Source organism: Oxyura jamaicensis, chromosome 5 (assembly GCF_011077185.1).
Source record: "Oxyura jamaicensis isolate SHBP4307 breed ruddy duck chromosome 5, BPBGC_Ojam_1.0, whole genome shotgun sequence".
NCBI lineage: Eukaryota > Metazoa > Chordata > Aves > Anseriformes > Anatidae > Oxyura > Oxyura jamaicensis.
This window is the reverse complement of record NC_048897.1, coordinates 32,280,174-32,293,302: the sequence shown is the minus strand read 5'-3', so window position 1 is coordinate 32,293,302 and position 13,129 is coordinate 32,280,174. Positions and strand designations below refer to the sequence as shown.

At 39.0% G+C, this 13,129-nt stretch overlaps 1 protein-coding gene across 1 annotated transcript in view; it reads left to right on the top strand.

Moving 5' to 3' along the window:
• Positions 1–13,129, top strand: part of SPTLC2 (serine palmitoyltransferase long chain base subunit 2) — a 74,354-nt gene that overhangs the window by 48,505 nt on the left and 12,720 nt on the right. The window contains exon 10 of the mRNA XM_035327101.1: positions 12,963–13,098. Coding sequence (XP_035182992.1) covers positions 12,963–13,098 — 136 coding nt within the window. The remainder of the gene's footprint in view (positions 1–12,962; positions 13,099–13,129) is intronic.

Here is a 13,129-nt window from a genome sequence, read left to right as displayed (position 1 = left end):
CAGTGCTGTTGGTCCATGAAGGAAAACTGCAGTGCGGATGGTTCCAGAGTAATCGTCCTTGCAATTTGCAATGACACTTCTTAAAGATATCAATTCCTGCTGCTTCGTGGCTGTTTTATGTCTGTTTGCTTGCACGTTTCCAAAATGTGGTGAGGGAAACTGGCTTGTCCTTTGACCAGATTTCTTCTGATGGTTTTTGACAAGTCAGTACTATGTAGCAGTAGCCATCTTACTAGACATGGGCTGGCAAGGATAATTTTGTGTTTCATTTCTTGCATAAGCTGTAGATATATTAGATGTGTCTACATATAGATGTGTCTACATATAGATGTGTCTACATATAGATGTGTCTACATATAGATGTATTAGATACACACAAATCTGATTGCAAATAACTCAGTTTTTGCTTATCAAAACACAAGGAACGTCAGTTTGGAGTTGAGTGATATTCCTGTCTAGAACACTTCTGTTATGCTTACAAAGGATGTGCTAATTAGCAGGCAGGATTCAGTGGGACAACCTTATTCTGCCAAGTCTGCTTTGTGCTTGGACTCGGCCAGGTTATTACATGTCCCTAGATCAGCACATCTGGCGAAACTGTTTGGTTACTGTCTTCCAAATCTACCAATTGGCTAGACAGATTTCTTGCATGTGCCTTAGCCACTTATGTCTTCAAGATGCCCTCCTTTGTGTTCTGTCACCCTGTAACTCTGAAGTACCAAAAGCAATGCACTGAAAATATTTCCTTTAGTGGAAAAAAATATAATCTAAGGCAAGTTCTAATTTTCATTCTTACTGTGCTTAGATAGGTGTCTCTTCAGTGTAAGTTTGTTTTTATGCCCTTCTATGAGGATTTCAATGCAAGGCATTCTGTGATTCCTTTTCTGGCCATCTTCCTGTAGCTGAAAAACTCACAGCTTTTTGTAACAGTTTCTTTCTTCCTGATGATCATAGAATCATAGAATGATTTGGGTTGGGTTGGAAGGGACCTTAGGGACCATCTAGTTCCAACCTCCCTGCCATGGGCACGAACACCTCCCACTAGGCCCAAAGCCCCATCCAGCCTGGCCTTGAACACCTCCAGGGATGGGGCATCTCCAGCTGCTCAGGGCATCCTGTTCCTTCTCATAGTGAAGAATTTCTTCCTAATGTCTGATCTCAATCTACCCTCTTTAACTTTAAAGCCATTACCCTTTGTCCTATCAATACATGCCCTTGTAAAAAGGGCATCTACTTTACAAGCCTGCTTTATTAAAGTTTTGTCCAAGACAGTTTATCAGTGGCTCTGGTCTATCTACAGACTGTTGGGATTAGCTACAGAAGATTTTCTTCTAGTAGCAGAAGTATAATTGGGTAAAATAATCTGACATATCCTGAGCTAACTAAAACTGTCTTTCTAATGCCTGTAGGTCAGTCACCTCATCTTTGTTGCAACTTCATCAAAATCACTGCCACTGATGCAGCATCTGGTAATTATGCTACACTTGATAGAGCAGCCCTATGTTCACATCTTAATGACTCAGACCCACTGTTGGCTAATTGTAATGGCAAGGAGTGCTTAGTCTTCTACATTGTAGATTTGTAGACATACTGTTTTTGAGGAATGTAAATACTTGAGGATGTGTTGTTCTCATAACTTCCCTTTGAGTCCTTAACTGTAGAATTTAGTAAGATGTTCAAAGATTATAGAAAACATGTATGAGGCTGAACATTAACTTCATTTCAGCCACACTGGGAAGATGCAGGTTGCTATATAGCTGTGCTTACTGCAAAGACAAAGTATAACAGTTGTTTACCAGTAATGTTGGTGTACCCAGAAGATTAAATATACATGCAGACAAAACAAAGAATTCAGTTATTAGTAAAACATTTTCCTTCTTGTAACTTAACAAATTTCAACGTGCAGAACCTTTTCAGCCTCTTGCTTGAGGTAGAGCCTTGGTATATGAGATGCCTTCCATTGCCATGGAAAGGAGCTATGAAGTAGATGGGATATACTTTTAAATGCTGGCGTATCTAGTTCATCTATGTGCAGAAATGGTAAGTACTGTTGGTGGTGGTAGACAGCCCATAAGTGGTTAATAAGTGTGAATTCTGATCTGCCACATGGTAGTGGTAGAAATTCACAGCTGGAGTTTATGCCCATGTTACTTTTCTATTCCAAAAGCCCTGTTGTTAGTCATTTCTGTTTTTTGTTGGCTGTTCATTTGTATAAAAATGGCACTGACTTGAGTCTAGGCAAAAATATTTTTAATCTCACTTTAATGACTGAGGGTTAATAATTTTCAAGTTTTGTGTTTCTATTGGAACTTCCTTTGGCGTCTATTATTGAATGTTTTGTTTATGCTGTTATTAAGCTCGTGGTTTGAGGAGCCAGCTCTGGCCAGGTTTGAGGCAGGATGGTCTGTTAAACCCATCTTGTTCTTGTGGCACTGACATCAGTCATGTTGTACTGACTTAGTCTGTGTTGTTTAAAGCCTGAATTTTCAGGCTATTATAAAAGGAAATTTCTTGTAGAAAAGTGCTCCCCTCTAGTTTGGCAAGCGTTGCCTAAGTTAAATCAATTGCTTTTTAATATTGCTGTTACTTAACTCCTTAAAATGTTTATTCATGCCGGACTCTTTTAAGCATGTATCTTGCTTCAAAGTGTCTCTGCTCAGATAATAAAGCCTGCTGTTTGAGGCAAAAGATGAATAATAATTGTCAAAATAGACATAATATTGTCATGGCTGTACATGGGCGAGTGGCCACGTTAGCTGATTTTATTGGCATGTTGTTTTGTAACATCTTTTTGTCATATCTCTGAAAACCTTGGACATGAGCTAAGACCACATGGTTGCTGCTGTACAGAGATAGACTGTTCTAAAGAACCTACAGTTTAAATGATACACAGATCAGGGAAGTATGAAGAAATCAGACTTAATAAAATTAATAAAAACACTATCTAATTGGCTAAAAAAATAACCAAACAGACCATACTTCCTTATGATGTTTTGAGTGCATGTGCAGCCTGCTCAGTCAGGCTCCTTTGTGATCACCAATGTAGAGTTTCTGGGAAACTGGGGAAGTACCACCATTACACATCACCAAAGTTCTTTTAAAACCTGTTTAAATCTGTGTATTTTAAATTGAAGTTCTTTAGCAGATCAATTTTTTTCCATTCTCATGAACAGACATGATCTGTGTGTGGTGAGAACTGCATCTCTTTATGATGAAGTTTGGTGTGAACAGGATGCCTTGGAGTATTCTGAATGCAGGCAGGAGTTACAGGCAAAATTGGAAAGTGCAAATATAAAAATATTCCTCTGGGCTTTGGAATATGCCAAAGGCTTCAATCTCACCAGTATATATAAACTCAATGAGTACACAATACATGCACCCAGCTGTTTTTTGTCATGCTTTTAAGCTCCACTGGAACTGTTTAGCTTAATAGCAAATGCAGTGACAGATACTTAGCATTAGCATAAATTCTGTTTTTCATAGACCTTTCAATGCCAAGAACATCAGCCATCATTTTTCTTTTCTCCTTTTTCCATTTCTTAATCTCTTGGGCTTCACCAATGTGTTTTCTTCTTTTAGATCAGATTTAACTGTTTTCTCCTCTCCTTTAAAGGACAGAGCATTTCACCCTCACCTGTACATTGGCTCCATACTCAGCGCACTCATGTAATCCAGGCAAATCCCCTGCATACAATCTTGTTACAAAACCATAGGCATGGGGTTAACTTGGGAATGGTCATGAGCCAAGCCCTTCACTGCTTCTCCTAAAATAAACTGCTAATGCTGCTGCCATGTGGCCAACAAACATGAGCTCGCAGCAGTCTTTTGATTTCCTATTTCATGCTTTCAAGTGTGCTGGCTTCTAAACAAGGCTTCTCCTCCCACATTATTTGCAGTTTATCTCCTGAGTGGTGAACTTGGGAAGCATGCAAGTGTGTCAGAACAATAAATAACTTGACTCAGCTGTCCACCCCAGTTAGCAGTTCCCTAGTGCTCACATCGTCTCCTGGCCACATTAAGCGTGGCTCTACCGTGATGTGCTGGAGATGCGGTGGGAGTTTGGGGGGAGTGCTTCCTGGCAGGCTGCTCAGGACACAGCTGCAGGACCGGAGCATGGCTCCAGGCTCCCTTTATGTAGCAGTGGCCCCTAGTGGAGGCTGCTCGGGCTCTTCGTAAAGCCCAGTTCCCATTTCCAAGTTGTTTTTAAACCTGAATCACCCAGCAGAGCTGTGGAAAAATCCAGTGAGTCGCTTCTGTCTTCTGGCTTTCTTTGCTAAAAGCTAGTGTTTGAGCTATTAAATAGTAACGCACGTTGTAGCACTGGATTAAAGGATGATGCTAATTACTTCCTTTTAAAAGTTCCTCATAGTTTTCCCATGTTCTCTTGGCATTTGCCTGTGTGAACCAATGCTTTATAAAGCAAATCTGTGGGAATATAGCATTTTGACTTCCACATTTTAATGTCTCTGTGCGATCTCAGATTGCATAGTATAATTGTGTGTAATGTTTTCTGTACATCTGTAATGAAAATCTTCAGACATCATCTGAAGCCAAGGATGCAAACTTCCTATTGCAAATATTGGCAGCAGTGCAGTGTTTGAGAGTGTGAATTCAGAGGAAACAGGTTGATACGTGTGGAGCCACCTTGTCCCTAGAACGTAAACAGCAAGATAGGAAAAGTATGCTGAAAGATATGAAACCCACGTGTGTGTATAATGAAGTTTTCACTCTGACTTTTTTTCATTAGCTTTTGTAGTATAATCTCTTGGTAGAAACCAGCGAGAATGTTGGTTTCAGGGGGCTGAAAAACAGACTAGATTGCTGTAGGGGGGTGGCCTTTCTGGCTCTGTGTAGGTGAGGGCCTCTGGCGGGATTGTCCATGTGAATCGGTCTTGGATTCCCACTTTCTGCCTTGGGATGTGAGTTCATGTTACAAGTCATCTTTCTGACAGGTTGTGTTACAAGTCTCTCAAAATTAACTCTAGCAGATACTGTTATCACAGGCCCTTAAACATCTATTACAGCATTTTAACAGCATCACACTCTGTGCATCAAACTCTTTGTGCTTTGGAAGATAAAAGTGGCATTTAATCAGTATCGAACTGGAATTTTGCTCAGTGTTACAGTGTGCTTTACTTTAAAATCTCACTCTCCTTCCTCTAGTTTTCACCTTACTGGCTGTAGTACTCCAATAGGTACTACCTTGTTTTGAATCTGACCCATGTTCCCAGTCAGAAGTTCTTCACTCACGCCTGTCGTTTCTACCACTTGGCAAATCTAAAAATATTTTGCTCTGTTTGATTGTGCAAATGTTACCTCAAGTCATGCTTGACTTGCGTTTTTCAGGAGAAGCATTAAAGGGAATTTTCTATACCTTCTGTGAAAAATATGTTCATCCCAGGGAAAAAAAAAAAAATATGCCTTTATGCCTACTTAAAAAGTTGTCTGTTGTGTGTTATAATGATGAGGTATTTACAGCTACAGTGTCCAGAAAACAACTTGAATTATTATGTTGATGTTGCAAAAGATCTTCATAAGCCCTTGGGAAGCAACTTAGCTTCTGAAAGCTTAGTGGAGAATCTGTTAAATCAGCAGAAGAATATTGAATTCCTGGTTGAGACTTGAAAAATGCTTGTTTCCAAAACAGAGTATGCTGAATTATGTCTTCTACTGCAACAGCCAACCAAAAGACAGAAATGTATGAATAATAAACAGAATGGAAGTATAAGCCTTTGTAAAAACAAGGGGATTTTAATGTGGAAAAATTTACAAGCTTGAGTATATTATAGCATCACTCTGATTTGAAGAAACAAAATTCTGGAGAATGATATATGTAACCAAGTTTTCATCACCAGCTTACTTTGATTTAAATAGTTCCAAATGTCAGAAGCCACAGGCTTTCTGAATTAGAAATTATCACTTTTTTCTTCTGTCTGGCCCATTGATAGAAGCATATAGGGAGAAGAGCCTCTGTGCTAATGAAATAATGCTCTATCTTCAGTCATTGATGCTGATGCTCTCAGGAAACAAACAAGGAATGTTGCAACCTGAGCCATATCCTTTCCATGTAGCGTGTGTTTGGCCACCTTATTTATTGTTTGGGGAGCAGGACATGATGGCATCGCTTTTTTCTGTCTTCATAATGGATTGTGGCTTTTTTCTGTTTTCAGCAATGGCTGGACATTCTACTATTTCTTGTGATCTTTAAATTATGTACAGGTCTGGTAAAAGTGTTATTAAGATGCATAGTCAAAGATTTCCATAAAAATGGGTTGTAGAGTAGCCATGTAATTTTGGAATTATGGTGGGTGCTGCAGAACGTACCCTTTCTGCTAGTTCTTTTTATTCCATGCGAGGATATGGAGGCTCCATTGTTACTAACAACAGTCAGTAATCTTTACTGCTTGGGTTATAAAATGCTTTTCAGTGGTGTTTCCTGAAGGAGGTTGAGATCTGCTTCTCTGATGTTTTTTGACACATGTACACACACACATTTCCTCTCCCCAGCTACCATAATCTGCACAAGTACTTTTACTTGCCTGAGTGCTTCCTTTTAGTTAGCTTATTTTATTTTTGTTAAGAGATCAGAAAATTAAATTGTTTAATCTTAAGAAAACATTTATACATGGAAGGAAAGTTTTATTAAATTCCCTAGCTAATGGCCACCAGGAGAAGAGGGGGATAAGAAACCAGCCCAGGTAGAGTCCTGCAGAATCAATAGACCTCCTAGCAGAGTACTGCTGAGGTCATCTTTACAGAAGTAAAGCTGTGGTATTTTTGTCAGGGTAAACTTACTCTGGGGTAAACCCCTTTCTTGACTTAAATAAGCTATACGAAGAGAAATGATTGGGCTGCAAATCAGGGATGGTCCATCTGTTAGTAAGTGGCTTAGTGCTTCTCACCTCCAACACCTCTGCAATAGCAAGAGTTTATAAGGTGGGATGAGCCTGAAAAATATGAAACAAATTACAACAGAGATTGAAGGTAACTCCTGTGCTAAGAATTAATGGAGTATTTCCATCTCAGAGACCTTAGGGATTTGATATCAAGATTAATGTGCCCTAATCTTTACTTCTAGCTGGTAACTTAAGATGTCCTAAATATGCTGCAGCCAATCTTCTTAATAAAATATATTTCTTTTTAGATACGTACTGATTCTTATTAGAGGCAGTGTGCTATTATCAGAGTTGCATCATCACAGGCTTTCACAGAAATATCTGCTAGTAAATGTTTGAATTTTGTTGCTCACATAATAGAAACTGGAACTGAGAACATTCCATTATATTACAGCTTGAGCAGTTACAGCAAAACTGAGTATTTGGGGCAATAAATATTACAAGTGGGATGATTATGCATGTAATGAATAGCAGTTTGTTCATATCAAGAGTTTTCCTTTATTCCAAGTTTTCCATTAAATCATTAAAACTGAAGATGTTAGCTGTCACCGGTATGTAAGATAAAGGCATGAAACTGCTCATCTTAACCTTGGCAGTGTTGGCAACAACAACAACAAAAAAAAATAGGTTGAATTAAAACTGCAAGATGAAAACTGTGTTGAAGAGCTATAAAATTAGTTAATGAACAAGTGTATAGTGATTTTGTGATAGCTATCTAATGTAACACTTTCCATTGAACAGGTATCTGTTCACTAATTAGCACTGTACTGCAGCTTGAGCATACAAATGCATTTCATTGCTCAGGAACCATTTTTAAAGATGACCTGCTATGTTGCTTTGAAGCCTCTATAAGAGTTAATTCAAAATTTAAGCATTTAGCTTATCTTGTATTCCTCCAGGTATCTTTGTTTTAGATCCAGGTGACAGCGATCCCTAGTGTGACAAGAGAATAAAATCCCACTTGTGGGGTTTATGTTTATTTTTTTCCCCAACTGAAGTTGGTTTGCCCCTCGAAGAGTTCTGTGTCAGTTGGTAGGCAGTTTGTGTACAATGCAACATGCCTTTTATTTCTCAAGAAGCCTTGCTGATGAAGTGCTGCATTGTCTAGAAGGGCAGATTTGTGATTGCTTTCCCATTACTGCTTTGAGATCACAAGAAGGGGGAAAAAACAAATACATCCTAGTTGAACTAAATTTTCTGTTGAGTCCAATACCATCTATGATAGCTTATTCGTCAGCCTTAATAGATGACAGGAACAATACAAATATTAGATCTTTGTTAGCAGTCTTTTCCACAAATGCTAGGGCAGCTTTGTTCTTTGTAGAGATGATTTTTAGTGTGAAATAGAGAAGTAGTACAAATCCTTGTAGTATGAATCCTTGTATTTGGCTGTCTCGTGTAAGCATGAATTTCTGTGATATGAGGAGCAGTGTGGTTAAATTAATGTTTAGCCATCTCTGTTCATCTGTCTCACGGGTAAAGCACTCATTGCAAGAACAGTTTAAGTTTGGTATGGTGGAATGTGCAAACATTTTTTTTATTCTGCAGATAACTAAGGTAAGTATTAATTTAATTTCTGCTTCAAAATTCTTGAATAAATCCTTTCTTAAGTATCTCCTAGATTCCTTTTCCACTGTAACTTATGTTTGTTTGAGTGATATGACCTTTGAAGCAGAGGCAGTCACAAGTGATGTATCATTCTTCTCACCTGCAGGAACCTCTCCTGGCAAAGGTCCTGATTTACTTCCCATGTGCCTTTGGATTCATAATTGAGTGCTTTCTCTAGAGTGGATTTTTTTCCCCAGGAAGACACTAGCTGTGTTGTTTTATTATTGCTTGTATTTTTATGTGCTTATAAGATGTGATATGCCACTCTTCATTTATTGCAAAATATCAAAAGAGTAGATGTATTGTCCCTCAGCACAAATCCAGAAACACCATCATTTGAGGCTTGCTTAGAAGTAGGCAAAGATTACTGTTCATATTGGAGGTATCTGCTAAATATTTGAAGAATGATAAAAATGCTACAGTCATTAAGCCATTACCCACTGTATTCATCCAGCTTGTGGTATTGAACGCTTCTGCTGCAGAAACTCTAAAAGCCTGCGGTAACTGCGCTTGACAGAATGGGCAAGTAATTTACTTAGAGTTTATAAATGCAAAAGCATCTATCTGGCATTCTTGGCCATGCAGAGTTGCTGATAACCATGGTGTTATGGGCAGTGCAAAGGTCTGAGAGAAGTTCTTGGTAGCTTTCTCAGCAAAGCTGCTGCTGATACAGGAGTAGATGTTTGGTTACTAGCACTTGGGATAGGAGGGCTGCAACTCTGCACCAAGTCTTCTGTGCTTCTGCACTTAACGCATAGGGCAAAATGTTGATATGGAAGTGAGCCAAGTCAGTTTAAAGTGACTGTTGTCATAGTGGACAGGTGTAAGTCTGTGTCAAGTAAAAACACATCTTTTGTCAGCTATAAATACTGAGCTCATCTTAGCTACCCAAGCAGAGGCAATTACTGCATTTATTTTCTCTGTTCTTTCTCTGTTCTTGCTTCATTCTCTGCTGAATCCACACAACTACAACTCTGAGGGCTGTAAAGGGAGAGTTTCTCCCCCTTAACTGGCATGTGACCCTTACTTCTGATACCATGGCAGCACGTGCTTTAGGGGACAAATGTGGGCTTTAGATTAAACAATATCCTGAGTACTACAAGCAAGGAAGTGTTCTGCTAAGTTACAAGAGCAATCTCGTTATGACTGCAGTAAACTTGTAAAAGGGTACAAAAGCAGAGGACAAGTTATTAGTTAATACTCTAATTCCAGCATAGGTCTGTCAGTAGCTAGTTTATTTACGGGGCCCGTAAGGGACTTCAGATCAGTTGCTGTGATAAGGGGTTCTAGTTTTCTAGCCTTTTGAAGAATTCAGTTCCAGTAATCCTTCCTCCCTTTCTTCCCTCCCTGAAGGTCATCACATTCCAGTTTCCTTGATTAAAGGATGTTACCAGAATTGTTGCACAACTCCTATTTGAGAACAATTGGCAGGGTGGTGTCTGAGCAAGCTTTCTTTGAGTGGTCTTAAAATGAAGCTTCCTACTGCCAAGAAAGCCAGCTGCTGGAAGAGTGTTGCAGCCCTGGCAGTCTTTCTAGGCCTTCAGTTGAGCAGACGTGGACAGAGCTCTGAGCTTCAGAAAATACTTGGATTGGGAATGGAATTTGAAGTCCTGTTTGAATGCTTGAACATGGTTTGGGTAGGAGTGGGATTAGTGGTACTGGTTACCTGGTCACTGCTGTCTCAGAGCACTGCTTGCTTCAACTTTGTGGCCACAGACCCATGGCTAAAATTGTGCTAGCAATGAACAGCCTGCTACACCTTCGTGCATCAGTGAGGCTGAACCAGCACATCTTAATAGATCTTAAGACTGGGTGCATGCTTTTTGCCTAATGTTATAAATCCTACTTAAATAGCATGTGGCATCACTCTTCAAGTGCAGGATTTTATATTGGATTAGGAGACGAAATACACTGATGTACAGAGGAGAGGAGCTGAATGCAATGCAGGGAGAAAGGAAAGTGCAGGGTAAGGAACCTTTGCCAGGTTCTTGTTCAATACCTGGGTGCTTTGCTTACCTACAGCTATAGCTTTTTACAGAAGGTGGTAGTGAGAAGACACCACTAAATACGCTTTCAAGTTCTCAGTAATACTGCTGTAGCCATGGTGGCAAGTTTTTAGAGAGGTAATTATTTCATTAAACTGACATGATTCTGGAGCAGAGTAAACACTGACAAGGTTTTGAGAGCACAAACCTGAAGATTGTAAGCATCTTCCACATCTATTGGTTGCTGTAATAGGTGCCTGTGTGTATAGGGAACTGAAAGATTTGCACATGAAACTTGTTTACATCTCAAAGCACTCTTCAATCTCTAAGGACAAATCAAGAATCATAAACTCTTTTTATGGGAAAAAGTTTACGGAAGACTGTGAAGCAGTTGCCAACTACAAATTAAGGTTGCTCTTTAATCTTTCGCCTGGAAGGCTCCCAGCAATTTGGAAAATGGTGTGAGTATATAGAGGGGAAAACTATAAAGGTGCAGAAGCTTCTTCTCCTGCTTGATACGCTGTAAACTTCCTGCTGTGTGGTATGGGAGGATCTGCATTCCCGGTTGTGGGAGAGGGGCAGATCACAGCAGTGATACACAGCCATGTTCATTACCTTTCCACTCCTGCTGCAGTGAAATTTCATGTTTATATTGATGGGATTATAAATCACTGACCTGAAATGTTGTCAAAAGCTGTGCATTTTTGTGTCGAAATAGTGGATGCAGCTTTCTCAGAAGGTACCGTGGTAGCTTTTTTTTTCCCCCTGATTGTAGATAGCTCTTTCCAGCTGTTCTTGGACATCTGTGTTTTTATTGATTGCCTGAGTGTAAGAAATGCAAGAAGTGACATTTGGTCCATTTTCTCTGGTCTCCTGGAGTAGGTTGAAGATTTTTGTTTGTTTTTTTCACCTCATTTTGCAGGCTGGCTTATTTAAATAACCAAGTAATTGGTTTGAAAACATAGAGAAAAAGCTGGGTCTCAGCTAGAGGATCTGATCTAATGTGAGCCAGATACAAAATAAGTTTTGTAAGCACAAAATGCATTTGTGTTTTCCTGAAATCTTGCTGTTTTGGGGCGAAGAGGAATTAAGATTCTGCAGAAACTCTGGGGGATAAAAGATTAAGAAATAAAGCTGTTGATGGAGGAGAAGAGATGTTTCAAATGGCAACGAGTACAATTAAAAATACCAGTTCCTGCCCACTAATGATGGGCCAAGTTTTGCAAACTTAACAGGTTTCATTCTTTTTTTTCTTATGCTTTGCCTTTGATGGGATTTTGCCTTTGATTGCATGGTTGTGGGTGGAATGTCTGATACTCTTGGCTACAAAAACCATATAGGTTCTTAAAACTACATTTGTTCTGGCCTGGAGCATAGCTATGTGGGTGTGGATGTCTCTTTGAGGCCTGGCGTTCCTTTTGGGTAATCACCTTACGTTAGCTGCAACTTTAAAGGGAGCCTATTAATATCTAGCAGCCAACTTCACTATGTGGTATATATCAGCACTGGAAGATTTAGTGCTTCAGTATATGAATTACTCATTTAGTGAAGGCTGTGTCTGGGTGATCAGTTACCCAAAAATATACTCTGTGGACCAAAGATAAGTAATTGTAAATGTTACCTACCTATCATAGTCTTAGAGCAGTGTTTTATCTCTTAAACACATTAGAATATTAGTTAATCAGAAATGCATTATTGCACTCATTTGCTTAGGTGAAAATATATGAATCTTTTAGAATTTAAGTGATAAATAGGTTGTCCAATGTGTATTTGGATAGCTGGAGTATTTAAATTATACCAGCAATCCAATGTTCTGTGTACTAATTTTGCCAAATGTCAAAAAAAAAAAAAAATTTGGCTGAACACATGATAAATTGACTGCTGCTGCTTGTGCAAAGTGATCTGGATTATCAGAGATAATCTGTTTAAATTAAACCCAGCTCACTTTCACTGAGAAAGGTTAGAGAGCAGCCACATGATCAGTTCAGCAAGCAGATCTAAGAGGAAAATTGTAAATTCCATCAATGCAGGCAGGATAATACGTAGTGAAGAGCCTCAGCTGATACATGTTCAGTAACTATTCAAAATGTAAGCAAACTCATCTTTGAAATACAGTTCTCAGTGAATTTTGAACAAATTTTGCATCTTGCTTAAAAGCAAGCTTCTATATAATTTTGCCAGATTTGTGACTCTTGATACAATTCTGATGCAGAAAAACTAGGGAGTTCTTGGCTTTGACAATTATGCTTGTCCGTTACATGTCTTAGTACATTCAGCAACAGCCTTATCTGAAAATGAGTAATTAATCTTGATTACATGAGAAAAATATAGATTAGAATTCAGTTTGTTCTAATTTTAACACTTCCATAAGCTCAAACGATACATTCATAGTCTGTACCTTAGCTAAAGGTCTTGTGCTGCAATTACACATGATTTAGGACTGTTGTGTTCATAGTCTTAATTTCTTTTCTAGGGAAAGAGTGTGTGCAGCAGCTAGCAGAGAACACAAGGTATTTCAGGAGACGACTGAAAGAGATGGGCTTTATCATCTATGGAAATGAAGATTCCCCTGTTGTGCCTCTGATGCTGTACATGCCAGCAAAAATTGGGTAGGTTTAATGAGATAACTTCTTATCCATC